Raw genomic sequence first — 16,734 nt, 5'->3', positions numbered from 1 at the left:
TATACATATGTGTGTGTGTTTGTGTATATATGTATGTATGTATGTATGTATGTATGTATGTTGTATTTGTGCTGATAAATAAATAAAGGGAGACTATTTATCAGCACAAATACAACAAATGTAACAAAAAGGCAACAGTAAAAATATTGGGTTTCTGCCTGGATGGTCTCTTGTGACGAGCCGAAGGACAGAGAATGGAAGTAGTGATCTTCCTCCCATATTTGGGCATACCGGGGGTTGTAAAATCTAATATATATATATATAAGTAAGTGTGTAACTTAACTGCAGTGATTCACATAACAAATATATATATTTGTTGTATTAGTGCTGATAAATAAATAAAGGGAGACTAGTATAGATCTATTTCAAGCTATTTAGCTCTCATCAGCTAGCCATACCCTTACTGGGATTTGAACCTGGGCTATATTACATACTAAGCAGACTTCTTACCCATTAGGCCACAGGCTCTTATCCGTTATCAGCGAGGCCAGGGTGAGAGGTATCTATTAGATTTTTACAACCCCCGGTATGCCCAAATGTGGGGGGGAAATCACTACTTCCATTCTCTGTCCTTCATCTCGTCACATCTTGTGGGGGGTTGTAAAAATCTAATAGATATATGTATGTATGTATGTATGTATGTATGTATGTATGTATGTATGTATGTATAACAGTATTTTGATCCTGTTTTAGGAATTTTTAGATAGGAATTTCAGGCCCTCTGATTAAGAAATGATTTAATTCTCTTTTTCTTTTCTTTCTGCATAGAGCTGGATGATCATACACCACTTTGCAACTGTACCTACAGCACCCTCTGCTCCATATTTTCCCAAGGAATATATTATTTATACCCCTTCAATATTGAGTATCACATTTTAGCATCCACAATGCTGTATGTGGTCTGGAAGAACATTGGGCGTAAAGTTGAATACCTACAGCCACATAAGATGCCATTCAAGTTTCAGGGCACAGCCATAGGCAGCATCTTAGGTCTAGTAGTATTTATTACAACAATAGCAGTTGTAGTTGTTTATCTTATTCAGATTGGGCGTTCAAAATTAAAGAGTGAACTGGCACTTATTATGTTTTACTTGTATGCCGTCACAGTACTAGCAATCATGTGTGCAGCAGGCATTGTGGCGATTCTAATCTATAGACTTGAAGACAATTCACTAGATATTTCTAAAAATCCAGCCAGAAAACTTGATGCAGACCTCTTGGTAGGGACAGCCTCAGGCTCCTGGCTTCTTTCTTGGGGTTCTATTCTTGCAATTATCTGTGCTCAGTCTCATCCAGCATATACATGGTATAGTTTGCCCTACTCTGTACTTGTTATCATTGAGAAATATATTCAGAACCTCTTCATAATTGAATCTATACATCGTGAACATGACAAGAGTAATGATGATATTAAAACTCTGCGAATATTAACAGTGTCCAGTGGAAACAATCTCTCCCCTACAGCTTCCTATAAAGAAATCTATAATGGAACAAATGGAAAGTTGTCATCCACATTTTATGGAATTAGTTATCCATCTGAGAACAGTTCCAGTTGTGCTTTCCATGAAAACATTAATCAGAACAAGATTCCAGTCCCTCCGTCCCCTACAGATTTTTCATTCACTCCGAGAAACTTCTATGTCAACAACAAAAGAAGTATCTTGAAGAATATTGCTGTATTTTTGTTCTTGTGTAATCTCTCAGTAAGTATTTAAAATAATGCAATTTATTTCTCTAGCAGGACAATTGCCCTCAGTGTGTTTTGTCTTTAACATTAACTTCAATAGAATTTCATCTTCTGATTTCTGCTTAACATTAACTTCTATTGAAGTTAATGTTAAGCAGAAATCAGAAGATGAAATTCTTCCTTCCCATGTAACTTGTGAAGCAGCTATACGAGCACAACCACTGGAGGCCTGATGAACTGTTGGACATTTTGTCCTTGGTCCTTTTATCTTCCAAAGAGTAAGCAAAGATTGAACTGGTTAACTGTTGTACCCTGCTCTTCAACCAACAAAGATAGCCAAATTAGCGTAATTTTAAAAACCACTTCAGTTTCTGCCACAAACCAGCAACCAAGCATCATTCTCAAAAGGGACAAGAATTGAGAAGCATATTGTAAGTTTTGAGAATACTTTGAGACCAATAGAAGTTTGAGAATACATCCAAGTCACAATGAGCCAAAAATGAGGCTTAAACGGAGGCTTGAATAACAATCAGTGTTTAATCTTTGATCAAAGTTTAAAGACATGATGGTCAGTTGTTCCCAACATACCCCAAGGATATGCAGGGAAGAACTACACTTCAGAGAAGGTGTAACTCCTTTTTATACTGTTAGAAATGTTATAAACATCAGTAGAATCCCCCAATCCTTGATTTGTTTATCCTCTGGACAGGATAGAGTATTTTAATTATCCCCTTCAGGTATCTCCTTAACTCTCTCAATTGATCACTTAGCTTCTCAGGGAGATCCAAAGGTGTAATATCCCTTTCCAGGATAGTTCTTTGCCCATAGATTGCAGGAGATTGAAAAGAGTTCAAATGGCAAGGATCACATGTTTTGACATTTGCCAGATATTTTACAGACCCTAATAACAGTGCCACAGGAAGTCAGTTGCAGGAAACAAAAGGCACTTACAGCATGTAAGTGTATACGTTACAAATACAATGCATAATATATGTGTCTTACAAAAAACAAATGTTTCTACTAAAACCAACAAGTTTGTATCCTACTCCCCTTCATTCCACCTTTTATTTTAAAAAAATGGAATGCTTTCCATTGTAGTGAAGATATTGCCAAATCAGGTGAAATCAGCTACCCCAGTTCAGGGCTGCCCTGGGACTCAATCTTTCCAACTTCGGCAGTTTTTTTGGCTTTTTCCCTGGTCATCAATTTTGTGAACAAAATATGTGGGATAAAATTTTCCACAGATACATCCTTTTGCTAACAAATCACGTAAAGCAAAGGTATTATGGGATATTGTTGTTTTAAATGTTAGAGCACTAGCAGTTGCATTAGTTACTATTGCAAGCATTGGCATATTATCCAGCTGACTGATATGTTTTAAATCAACATTTTCAACTTTTACTCAACTTTGCAGTTGAATTACAAATTATGCTAATTAACTTCTAGAAACATTAATTTTTTATGTACCAATTAGAAAAACCAGATTAAAATGTTATTAAAACCAAAATCAATGCACCACAGTAAACATCCCTTTAATTCAATCTGATTCCCTAGTTAGCTGAGATTTTTGCTATGGCTCTTCAATTCTTCCAAGGCACTGCATTTTCGAAACAAAACGGTTTTTGAAGGATTTCAGTTGAAGTCTCGGAAGTACATTCAGAAATGGCGTAAAGAAGCATTCTGTTTAGAGCGTAGCTTGGTCTTCCATTGGAGGTCATCATATCTGGACGGCAGAAATCTGAAGGACAATTAGATAACAGCAGCAAAATTGTGGTGGAATCTTCAGCTAGATTTAGGAAGGTATTAAGAGGGGGGGGCAAGTTTAGTCTTTTCACTGCAGAAATCAACAGAAAGCTGCCCTCCCCCAGAATTGCTGAAACCTTATCTGCCCAATTCCAAGAGAATGCAATTAGTCTGATGAAATTCTTGTAACATAGGAGACTAAACAGCAAAGCTTCTGCTTGAGACTATTCACAAGTAGTTCTGGTTGCTTGTGCCTCACAGAGTTCATCCGGTGTTCTTTAGAGTTTTGCAATCCAGTGTTCTCTGGAGTTTTGCAACTCAAATGACAGAGATGACTTCAGAACAGGAAAACATATGCAGGCTTGGCAGAAAATTTCTCCAGGTTTGATGTATGTTTATTATTATATTTCATTTATTAGATTTTGTTCCAGATCAGAGTCCTTAAAGTGATTTATATTACATTACCTCTTGTGTATTTTCTCCTGTGGCATTGTGAGTTGGATTGAGATTCCACCAAGGTACTCAAGGGGAGTGCTAGAAAGTGGGAGTTTGATCAGTCTAACATTTTCACTGCTCTGATACTCTCCTGATAGTAGCTGAGTTGATGGGTAATGGCACATCTCATTTATTTAATGAAAAGAAACAGTGAACTAATGGCCAGAAGAAGACCTGTCTGCAGTGATTTGCTCCCTGTTTAGGGAAGGACAATATTAATGACAGGACTAATATGAGCTGTGCTATTAAATTATATTAAAAGAAACCTTTATGAATTCATTTAATCAGATTTATCTCCATATTTAAGAAGAGATTGAAGAGTTAAGAGTTAAGAGCTGAGGTGGTGCAGTGGGTAGAGTGCAGTACTGCAGGCCACTTCAGCTGACTGCTAGTTCAGCAGTTCAGCGGTTCAAATCTCACTGGCTCAGGGTTGACTCAGCCTTCCATCCTTCCGAGGTGGGTAAAATGAGGACCCAGATTGTGGGGGCGATATGGTGACTCTGTAAAACGCTTACAGAGGGCTGAAAGCCCTATGAAGCGGTATATAAGTCTAACTGCTATTGCTATTGCTATAGTTAAGCCTACATCTCTTGGTTTCAGTATGGTAGCTAAAATATATTTTAAAATAGGTTTCTAATGGTTGCTTACATTGCTTGCATTTTGTACCAGCTGTAGTTTTTTGATGATTTTCAAGAGAATCCGCATGTAAAACATATTGCAGTAATCCATATGATTAGACCATGAATATCTGTCTGAAGGACCACCTGGTCAAAGAAGAGGTACAATTGTCACACCAGATGAACCTTGGCAAAGGCCCTCCTGACCACAGCTGCCACCTGTTCTTCAAGCAGTTGCTATGAATCCAGAAGGACCCCCAAGTTGCACATCAATCTTGATGTGCCAGTGAAGACCCCTCCAAGACCAATAATTTCACTGACCCTGGGGCAAACAGATCAAAGCATGAGGTCAATATATCAGTAACTTAATCTGTACAAGATGTGGTGGAGATATAAATGTACTGATGATATCAACCCCGAACAGATACTTGCCCAGTACTAAAAAGGAAAGCCCTGAGTCATCCTACAAATGGGTATGGTATACCAATATAAAAAAGAACAAATATTGGGAATAATCAGGAGATTATTCATTCAAGAGATTATAAATGCCCCAGGAGTTTTCTCTAAGTAGCAGATTAAAATAGATACTGTTCTGTATTCTATAGAGTAATCCCCTCACTTTCAAAGGTTGAAGACTGGTAAAGAAAGGAACATTTTTTTGAGACAGTGACATTTTTTCTCTACAAAAAGTGATTACTGCACTTCTAACATGTCTACAAGGGGACGCAGTGGCTAAGACATTGAGCTTGTTGATCAGAAGGTTGGCAGTACAGCAGTTTGAATCCCTAGCACCGTGTAACGGGGTGAGCTCCCGTTACTTGTTCCACCTTCTGCCAACCTAGCAATTCAAAAGCACATACAAAATACAAGTAGAAAAATAGGGACCACTTTGTTAGGAAGGTAACAGCGCTCCATGTGCCTTCGGCATTGAGTCTTGCCAGCCACATGACCAAGAACATCTTCGGACAGTGCTGGCTCTTCAACTTAGAAATGAAGATGGGAACTGCCCCTAGAGCCGGAAATGACTAGCATGCAAGTGCGGGAGAACCTTTACCTTAACAGGTTTACAAAATAAGCAAACTTGTTCATAAGAAAAGAAATAAGAACATGAATGTAATCGTCCTTCCTAGATCTGCTCATAAGAAAAAATGAAAATTTCCCAAACCTTCTTTGGCTCCAGTTCTGATACATTTCAAGCTGAGTATGTCCTGAACAATCTTGTCCTCTCTTTATCAATAATTTAATTACCTGGCTAGCCCATTGGAAAACTCTAGGCAGTTTCTATCCATACAACAAGGCTGAAAGTTCCCCAATTAGCTGGGAAGCTCCCTAGGTTGTTACAATAGGGAAAAATAGGATGAGGGAGTCTTAGCCACTGTGAATGAAAGACTGAACATAACTCCAATTAACAGTAGCAATCATTTACCAGAAAAAGAGTCAGCCTCAGGGAATGGTAGAGTTTCATATGGTGGTGGGGTGGGAGGCTGGAGACGAGGGATGCTGAGGTGATGGATTCCTGCACAAGATGCTTTCTGGTGTCCCATTCAAATTTGCATCTGTGATTGTATGGAAAATACGAGATGGGGATTCAGGATTTCTAAAGTGGCTGGATCTTGGCAGATTGGAATGATAAAGGTCAAGGAGCATGTTTCTAGCAAAACTAATGCTGGATTACCTTTAGGCTAAAATAACTAAAGTTTACTGTAGGCAAGTCATTAAAACAGCATGAGGGTACCTTGGTAGACCAATCCGATATAGCATTAAAGGCAACAATAGTGAGGTCAGAGATGTAAATGCATTTAATAATAAAATATTTTAAGAATATCTAGGAGATCATGAAGTGATTGGTCCAGAAAAAAAATCATGTACTAGCAGTTGCAATCAGAAATCAGGTGCCATGCCTGACAAGGTCAGTTATGCCCTACAATGGCTTATGAAGTGCAATGAGTCCCCTTGTTTCTCATAGCTATTTTTAAAATTATTTATTTTGTTCAATTAATATTAAATCCTATTGTTTTTTTCCCAGTGTATAATTTTAGACCTAAGACAAAGATTTTGAAACCAGGACAAAGATTACATGACCATGTGAACAAACACACAATGCACAATAAAATTTAGAATTCTGCAACTGAATTTTTAGTTAAATTATTTGAATAAAGCTGGAAAATATTGTCCCCAGCATAATTTCAAGGATAATTTGTAATGTAAGATTTTTTTAAAAAAAAAATGTTCTTTTTTTTCATAGCTTTGGATTCCGCAAGCTTTTGGTTGCCGCCCTGAATATGACAATGGCCTGGAAGAAATGGTTTTTGGATTTGAACCTTGGATCATTGTGGTGAATCTTGCAATGCCCTTTTCCATTTTTTACCGGATGCATTCAGCAGCCTCCCTCTTTGAGGTTAGCTGCAAAATGTAAATTGTATAATTTCATCAAGAAGGAAAGATGAAAGTCTGGGAAGGTAAAATACACTTGCTAGATCTTGAAGATCCAAGATCATTTAAATGGATTCTTTTGCCACCTCCTTGCTCCCTTGGGAAATTTAAGCAAACATGAATACATCTGTAAAAGGATTGAGCCAATACACAGCTGCAGGGTTGCAGATTTGAAGAAAAAGATGATATATATATACAGCAATAATTACTAATAAATATTCAACAGTGTCATTGATTTCATTCATCCGTAAAGGTGAGGGAATTCAGAATTATAAAATTTAAGCCTCTGCTTGTAAAAGGAGAAAAATAACACCAAATACAGGTAGCTGTAAGTATGGGAAATAGTCATAAGTCACTTTTTTTAGTGTTGTTATAACTTTGATCACTAAATGAATATAAGTTGAGGACTATTTGTATAGCAGTAAAACATTTTGAACATACTGATAAGCAGCATTTACTAAGTAGAACATAAATGTAATTTTTTTCAGAACACTTTTCTTCAAAAAAAAGTATGAAATATCATGTTTCCCAAAAATAATACCTATCCCGAAAATCAAGATTTTTGTGTGCACTTTATATGCCCTACCCCACAAATAAGCCCTAGTTAAGACTGCCCCCTCCCTCCCACCGTCTGGTTGTACCAGGTGGGGCAAGGGCATGTGTAAAAATCAAGCTAGGGTGGGGATGGGGCATGGAGCTGCCCCACGCACCCCATACCCGCTTCCCTTAGCACTGACACAATGAGTTCTGTTGCCACTTGCGCCCCAATGCCACATTGTGTATCGTGCCAGTGCCACCACTCGTGACAGGATGCCCTATGGCTCATTGCACCGGTGCCGCCCCTCACAGCAGGACACCCTTGTCTCATCATACTGGTGTCATTGCTTGTGGCAGAACACCACATATAACGAGAGTGTCAATTTGAGTTTTAACTTTCATTAGCTAAATACTTTCATTATTATTACTACTGATATTATTATTTAATTTTTAGTCTTCAATTTGATTCACAGACTGGGACTGTTCAAGTCCTAACCAAGAACCTATGAGCTTTTAAGGTAAATGTCTGAGTATAAAGACAGTTCTGGATAGAGTGGTTTTTTGGTTTTTTATATAAACAGTCAACAGGTTAGCCCAAACATTGCACTTTTCTTCAAACCTCGCCATTAACCATCTGTTATTATATTTAACTCATAGAAAGCCCACAAACAGCTTCCAGTCTCTTATAAAGCTGCCTAATCCATTGTCTCTTATCAAAGCAATTTTTCCATCTCTGCTAGTTCAGTCAATTTTACAATCCATTCTTCCACACTCAATGTATCAATGGCGATGGTGTTCAAGTGATGCTCCAGTTGTTTTGGGATTTCACCCAAGGCGCCTATTAGTATTACCTTTCCTTGCTTTTGTCACAGTTGTTCTATTTCTATTTGGGGATCTTTGTATTTTGTTATCTTCTCCAGTTCTTTGTCTTCTCTTCTGCTTTCTCCAGGTAATGCTATGTCCACTAACCAGACTTCTTTGTATTTCTCATTCACGATTGTTAAGTTTGGGGTATAGTTCCAGAGCAATTTAGCTTCTTCATTTTCTATGACTTTATTTTATGGTCCCACCAGTTCTTGCTTGCAGGAAAATGATATTTCTTGCAGATCTTCCAGTGCACTATTTCTACACAGAGAGAGAGAGAGACACATACAGAGAGAGAGAGAGAGGGAGGGAGGGAAGGAGGGAGAGACTATATCAGAAAAGTGAGTGCACCCCCTCACATTTTGTAAATATTTACGTATATCTTTTCATGTGACAACACTGAAGAAATGACACTTGGCTACAATGTTAGGTGGTGAGCATACAGCTTGTATAACAGTGTAAATGTGCTGTCCCCTCAAAATAACACAACACATAATAATGGCTGATTAATGTCTAAACTGCTGGCAACAAAAGTGAGTACACCCCTAAGTGATAATAGCTACACTCCTAAGTGATAATATCCACATGGGGCCCAATTTGCCGTTTTCCCTCCCTGGTGTCTTGTGACTTGTTAGTGTTACAAGCTCTCAGGTGTGAAGGAGGAGCAAGTGTGTTAAATTTGGTGTTATCGCTCTCACTCTTGCATACTGATCACTGGAAGTTCAACGTGGCACCTCGTGGCAATGAACTCTCTGAGGATCTGAAAAAATGAATTGTTGCTCTACATAAAGATGGCCTAGGCCAGTGATGGCGAACGTTTTTCAGATCGGGTGTCAAAAGGGCACACACGTGTGTGATAGTGCACGTGTGTGTGCCCACACCCATAATGCAATGCTCTCCTCCTGCGCATGCACGTACAACCCCCCGCGCTTGCCTCATGCATGCACACAGGCCTCACTGAAGCCTCCAGACTTCTAGTAGGCCCGATGACTGAGCACCTTGATGCCACAGACCCTCCTCCTGCCTGCAGCCATGGCCTCCTGACCCCTTCTGGCAGCTCAGCTAGCCTCCGAACCCTGCCTGTCCCAGGAGTCATGTGTCTCCTTGCCTGGGGTGGCTTAGCTGAGGACCAGGCATTGCCTGTGTGATCCCAGGGGTGTGAGAGGGCACCATGCATGTGCGGGTTTGGAATGGCGACCGGGCTTTTTCGCTCCTCACAAACTTGGCGAAAAAGCACTGGGAAGCCTTCCAAACGGACCGCAAAATCTCTGGAAAGGGCTCCTGGGAGAGTTTAAGATCTGTAGAACCCGAAGGACCTGAAGGAACCCAGATAGCTGGAGGATATCACTCCCGAAGGCTTGCTTTTAGCCCTCACAACGCTCAGCAGCCTGAACCACCCAGTTGCGCGAGGGCGATGACGATGGCGGCGCACGGCCGGCCGGCGTCTTCTTATCATCTTTGGATGCCTGGGTGCCCCTGGTGTTGTCCGCCCGACCTGGTGAGCCCCCTAACTATTTATCTGCGGGTCCCTGGTCCTGGAAGTCGCCCCCAGAGCAGCGGAACGGCAGCAGCTGGAATCGGAAGGAAAGATGGCTGCCTGAGCTTTTCGCTCCCCCGAATGGAATTCCCCCGCTGTTTACTAGATTTAAACAGTGAGGGGCTTGGAGAGGAGCCCGGATTTTCACTTACGGCTTGGAAATAAGGAGCGGTGAGCCTTGGGGACCCTATAACTGGCTACTACCATCTTCTATCGCCCCAAAGAGGTGGGAGATTATCGTGGCTTGGGTGAGCGGATCGAGCGGCGGACTAGCCGCCACCATCGTAGCTCGCCTGAACGCCCCCCCCTCCATTTCTGCTTGCCTTTCCCGCCGTTGTAGCCTCTCCCTTCATCCTCTCGTGTGCTGGGCATTTTCTTTTCCTGCCTGCCCTTGCTGCTGTAGAGCCTTGCCTGCCTGTTTCCCTATCCAGCATGGATTTTCTACTGCCTGGCCTGCGACCATCTGCATTGGCCTTGAAACAGCCGCCCCCCTCGACCGCTTGCTACCATTGCTGCCCTGGAACACCTATTTTGGGCAGCGACCATCTGACACAACGCTTGACACCTTATGGTCTGCGTATTCATGGTGCATTCGGCCTGTGGAAAGGAGTGAGAGAGGATGGCAGTCTCAGGGATAAGGAATTGGCGTTTTAAAAACTGGTCACCAAGCTGGCGCTTCCCCTTTCCCCCTCCCGACTTGTTCCAGCCACCCCTAGAGTTTAGACACCTAGACTTTGGTCCTCTCAGGACCTTAGGAGAGGGGGAAGATAAGACATTCCCCTGCACATTATCTTTATATCCCCTATGGACCGTTATTGATGAGTACTGCTATTGCTATTGCTATTACCCTAAGCTTCATCTTGATTTGGAGGGTGCGAGGCTGCAAAGTTGCTGCTTGTTAACATCTGGCGTTCACGCTTTGCCCCCCTCCATCTATAACCATCTTGCACAATACGGACTTTGGACCTTGGCCTTGGGTCTTCCTGGAACTTGGAGGAAGGGAGTTTGGCTCTCCCGGAACTTATAACTTATAATTTAAATTGTGTCCCTGTGCAATTTTTAATTCGGTATGCTGAGTGTATGGGATTGTATGTGATAGTGTGAATGTTCCCACTTTTATTGTTATTATCGTTGTATTTTCTATGTTTTAATTATAATGTGGGGATTGCTTGTGTGAGCGCTTGTCCCCTCAGGGAAAAGGGCGGCCTATAAGCTTTAATAAAATGGAAAAAAAAATGCAATCCTCTTGCCAGATGTGTACTTTTCCTAAAAAAAGGAAGGCATATATCATTAGGGCACCCACACCCACTCAGCCCCCATCAGCCCTTTATCTCTCTGGCCCCATCAGACCTGCTACTTGGCTGCATCCTTCCAGTTCCATGTATTTGTTCCATGTATTTGGAGAAGTGTGCAGATGGACTACCCTCTTCCATGTGTGCCAACCATACAGGATTGAGGGGAGTGGCTGGTACTCTTGAAGAAGGAGAAGCAAGTCAGGAAGTTTGGCCTGAAGATATCTTCTCTTGCCCCAACCATCTTCCTCAGCTCCTCTGCATGCCCAGCCTCTTCCAAGCATCCATTTAACACAGGAGATTTGCAAGACATGCAAAGGCAGTCTTGATTTTCCCGAACATAGTGCAGATTTTCGAAGAAAATGTAGGCTTTGCCCTCTGGCTCAAAATCTAATAAGCATGACAAGAAAGGAAAATGGAAGAGGAAAGGAAACCCAGAGCAAGATTTCTAGCATGGCATGTGGTTGCCTGACTCTGCCCCCTTTTCTGGAGCTTTCATTGTTGTTGTTGTTAAATTTATTTGCCACCCATCTCGCAGTTTGAGGCAATTCTGATATAGCAGGGCTCTCTTACAAATGCAGGGCTGTTCCATTTTATCCATCCAAATGGATGTTTCAGGCTGTCATACTTTTCCATTTGTGTGGTTGATTTCTGATGGGACTTATTTAGCCAAACATGATGAGTGTGTGTGTGTGTGTGTGTGTGTGTGTGCGCGCACACACACACACACACACACACATTGTGGCACAGCAGGAGCCGTTGGAGCTGCCACCAGACTCCGACAGCAAGGGGCCCTATGAGTTGGCTCTGGAGGATGTGAAGGACCCTGGACAGGGTTCCGACTCCGGGCAGAGCGCAGAGAGGCTGGTTGGCCACCAGGAGGCGCCTGAGCATTAGAGCAGTAGGGAGGAGCCAAGGGAGTTGTTCCTGGATGCCCGGCACCGAAGAACTGATAGGCGTAAGGAACAGTTGCGCAGTTACAGGAGATAATTGCACTCAGCTGGTGGTAATTAGGCTCCTCTCCAGACTATAAGAGGAATTCTTGTGCACACGCCGCGTTGCAGGAGTCAACGCATTGACTAAGCTAACTAGCTTGGCAGGCTGGATTGCTGCCAAGGCTTATCTGTGCCGGTTTGCTGCCAAGGACCTGTCTGTCTGTTAATAAATTCCTTGAAGTATCTTTGGCTCAGCGTGCTTTGGTGTGGGACGAGGGGGGTCAGAACACATACATATATGTATTTCAAACTTACAGCAGTCTTTGTCATCATCCAAAAAGAAAAAAAAATGCAAGATAGTCAGGAACACAGGAATATCATGAGGTAAATTATAAAGTATACAGAACACACAGAAGGGGAGGAAAAAAGGGGAAATCCCCCTTCATACTTACAACAACCAATCGTGAGTCAGCACTAACTAATCAACTACAACTATGTGTTCTGGTCCATTGTGCACTTTACTGTGCCAGCTACTAAATTCAATATTTAGTATTGTGTTGAGTTATCCTCAAATACTGGTATAGCTCCTTTAAGTTCAATAGCAAAATCTTTCAATAATTGGGTATAGCATATTATCTCTGAACATAATCTTGATAATGCTATGAATTCTGCTTCAGCTGTAGAAATCGCAACTGAAGTCTGTTGTTAAGATCGGGTAAAGGAGGCACACAAAGGCTTCAGGAACAACAGCTCTTTATTGCAGGTCAAGTAAACATCGGGCTAGGGAATGGTCGGGCAGCATCCCCTTTTAAAGGGATCTGTCAGACCTTTGGACCAATGGGATTCAACCTCTGTTCCCACCGGAACAAAGGACCTTGGTGGAAACCTCTGTCAGCTTGTCAGCCGGGGGGGGGGGGGGGTGATATCTAACATCTGTTTTTTAGATTTCCAACCCACTAATGTGTCTGACTTTCTATCTTGTACATCATTAGCCCAATCACGTTCTACAAAACATTTCAATCCCAATTCACTTGAGGGTTGTAAATGCAATACTAAATCTATGGTTCCCTTTAAATAATGTAGTAACCAGTGTTGTTGTGTAGACTTTGATATATAACGGCTTAAAATATTGACTGAATGGGGGCCTTGACCATTGTGATAAGTACAACAGACTTCCTATGACTGCCTGATACAGTTCCTAGAAAAATATTTTTGATGGTTTGAAAATCTGATATCATGGGAGTTTGCACACTTTTACAGCTTTCCATATTATTTTTTTCTATTTTCTTCTTTTCACTTAAAATATACCCTCCTTCTTGTAGTTTCTTTATTTCTACTCCTAAAATGGTCTTTATTTCTCCTAGACACTTTAACTGAAAATCCTTTTCAAGCTGTTTTGCAAATGAATAAATGTGTGATTGTTTTTTTGTTATGTAACAAATACCACCCACAAATGCTAACAATATAGATATTTTGCCTTCACAATTTTGAGTATGCAAGCATGGATCAGCTTTACTTCTTCTGAAACCCATTTTTTTTCAAAATAGTATCTAAACATTTGTTCCAATTTCTCTCTGATTGTTTTAGGCTTTATGTGCTTTGTTTTATTTATATACTGTTCCTGGCTAATCACTCTCATAACCAGGAGCTTGCGCCATATATATTTTTGTTTTAATTATGCATTTAGGTAAGAATTGATATCAAAATGGCATATCTTATAATTTTGCAATGCTGCCAAGGTTAAAATTAGTCTTATGGTTTCACTCCTCTCTGTAAGCACAAATACTTCATCATAAGGAACATTTTTTGTGTGTGTGAAGCCTTGGGCAACTAACCTTGCTTTATATTATACTTCATGATTCACCAAAAGTTTCTTTTTGTACATCTATTTGCATCTAACAACTTTTTCTCCCTCTAGTAACCTCATTGGCGTGAAAACTTTGTCTTTACATAGACATCTCTTCATCCATTCCATTTCTTTTGTTTAATACTTTCTGGTAATTTTGAGGCTCTAAAGAGCGTTACACACTTTTACTTTTTACTTCATCAACTATAAATCTTTCTTTGTTTGCTCTTTCAGACCTCCTTGGAATAAAATGTTCCTATTTCACTGGAATCTCTCTCTCCAAACATTCCTCTGAGCTATACTCAGACCCTGAGCTACTCTCGGATTTCTATTTAACGTGCCTGTGTGAATGTTCATATATTGGATTCCTCTGACTAACAGGCATACATATTTCGGTATTGGCATGTTTCTTTTTCCAATTCTTATGTTTAGAAAAATTTGTAGAACGTGAAATAATAACATTTTTGTGTAAATCTATATGCCTTTGTTCTTGACCGATAACCTATAGATTTCAGTTTCCTTGCCTTTGGTTGTTATTTCCTCCTAATTGTTTTGGGAATGTGCACCCGTGCACTGCTGCCGAAGATTCTTAAATGTGCCAAAGATGGTTCTATTTTTATAACATGTAATAATGGAGCTTCATTAATTGCTGAACTCCACAGTCTATTGACCAAATATCTGGCAGTTAAAATTGCCTCATCCCAATACAGCTTACCTATTCCTGCATCTCTTACATAGTTTGTAACACAGCATTCCTGTGTTCAGCATTAACTGTAACTAAAACTATATCAATAGATAAAGATGAACCACAAAGCAAGATGTGTTTTCATAATTGGGTTGGGTAAAGATACTGTAAGCACTAGATGATATTGGTTGAGCTACAATGTTCAAATACACATTCACTAAATTTTATTTATAAAAATGCAAAAACCTAAAGCCCTGATTATATTTAAAGAGAAAAATATTCTGAAGACCTAAGATTTAAGTATGTTCTCATAGATAGAATTGCCATGAGTCTAAGAAGTTATCTATATGGGACTAATTATTTTAACATTAACCTCAAAAGATTAAAACACTCCATAAATCAATCTTCACTAGTTAAAAAATATGAATTTTAATTAGTTATAAAACATACGCTTGAAAAACTGAATTATGCTTGAACCATGAAGCCAAACTAGTGGTAAAAGTCACTGCACTCCTACAATTAATCAAGGAATCATTGGAAATGCTAGTTGCTTAATATGCCTCAATGCTCAGATGTGAGTTTGTGTCAGCCTATTTTGCTATTTGCTTTCGGCTGCCATTGAAATGGGGAGGGGGGCATGGTATTTGGGAGGGGAGGTTTAAGTACAGGAGAAATTGTAAAAAGGGAGTTTTGTTCTCACCATCTACTGTGCATGCTGAAGATTAGTGATTGGTATTGAATATGAATTCTGCCAATTACCTCCCTTCGTCCCATCAGATCGCATAGAGTAGGCCTCCTCCGAATTCCATCCGCCAGTCAGTGCCGACTGGCGACTACGCGGAGGAGAGCCTTCTCAGTTGCAGCTCCGACGCTTTGGAATGATCTCCCCGTGGAGATTCGCACCCTCACCACCGTCCAGACCTTCCGCACAGCCCTCAAGACCTGGCTATCCCGTCAGGCCTGGGGATAAGACCCTAACTTCGCCCCACCCGAATGCTGAATGAATGTTGTGTTTTACTGGTTTATTTTTTTTTATTATTCACACTTTTTTTTTTCTTGTGTTTTGTCTTGCACCCCCTTCCTATTTATTGTAAGCCGCCCTGAGTCCCCTCAGGGAAAAGGGCGGCCTATAAATGTCATTAAAATGAAAAAAAAAAGTGTTGGTCAAGGCCAACCGTCCCGCATACCAACCTGATGATGCTCCTTGAAGATGGAACTCACATGACACCTAAGGGATTTGCAGATTGGACAGTGGGATGAGGGTTATCGGGGGGAGGGGGTTGGTCACCTATTGATATGTATGATTTTGTGCGCTTTTGCCTCAGATCTTGCTTTGCTTAGCTGCTATCTTTTCATAACCAGTAAAAGTACTCTTAATTCTGCAAAATGGAATTACGTGGTTTCTTTCTTGATTGCTGAGGGAGGCCGGCTTGACATTAAGCAAGATCTCATTTTCACACTCAGCCCAGAGCTAACACCTTCCGAGGGGAGTGTAAATAAAACCAAAACCTTCAAAGGAATGCCCTACCCAGGCAGCAACCAGGAGGACGACATGGGGGCGGCTGCATCCTCGTGTCCCTTGGAGACGGAGCAGATGACGGATCTGAATTTGGAGGAACGATCCGTCCGTCCCAGGTAGTCATTGGGAGTGGGACAGAAGTATGATCCTGAGGAAATTCTGGCTGGAGTTACCACAAGGTGACATCGGCGGCTGGCAGCTGCTTGGCAGGACGCCGATGAGGAGAACCTTATGATGTCCCAAGCTATGAAACTCTTTCAAGAGACTTGGGAGAAGCAGTGTTTATATGAGAGTGGTCCCGAAAGAGAAGCTGATCTCCCAGACCTAGAGGAGAGAACTGCAGAAGCCCTGTTCTGCCCAAGGGGGGCCCTGGGGGCAGACAGTGGAGCTTATCAGGATGGGAAAGCCCCAGCAGCAGCAACAGCAGCCACGAGACTCCTTCCAAGAGGAGGATCCCCCCCCCCCCGGCAGATGCCGGATGGCAAAAGTTCCTCCGCTTGGTGTGAAATTTGGAGGTGATTTTTCCTGGTCCAAATCTGGAATT

General features: G+C 41.2%; 1 protein-coding gene across 1 annotated transcript in view; it reads left to right on the top strand.

Annotated features, from left to right (window-relative positions):
- The window catches only part of OTOP1 (otopetrin 1), a 30,658-nt gene extending 23,502 nt beyond the window's left edge, over nt 1-7,156 (top strand). Inside the window, exons 5-6 of the mRNA XM_087724641.1 lie at nt 769-1,703; nt 6,788-7,156. Of these exons, the coding sequence (XP_087580767.1) occupies nt 769-1,703; nt 6,788-6,958 (1,106 nt within the window). The 3' untranslated portion in view covers nt 6,959-7,156. The remainder of the gene's footprint in view (nt 1-768; nt 1,704-6,787) is intronic.
- Nucleotides 7,157-16,734: the final 9,578 nt, after the last annotated feature.

Source organism: Thamnophis sirtalis, unplaced genomic scaffold (assembly GCF_051295495.1).
Source record: "Thamnophis sirtalis isolate CommonGarterSnake01/CBP01778 unplaced genomic scaffold, rThaSir2_p1.2 scaffold_10, whole genome shotgun sequence".
Lineage (NCBI taxonomy): Eukaryota > Metazoa > Chordata > Lepidosauria > Squamata > Natricidae > Thamnophis > Thamnophis sirtalis.
The sequence above is the reverse complement of the archived record's forward strand: the minus strand, read 5'-3'. Positions and strand labels throughout refer to the sequence as shown.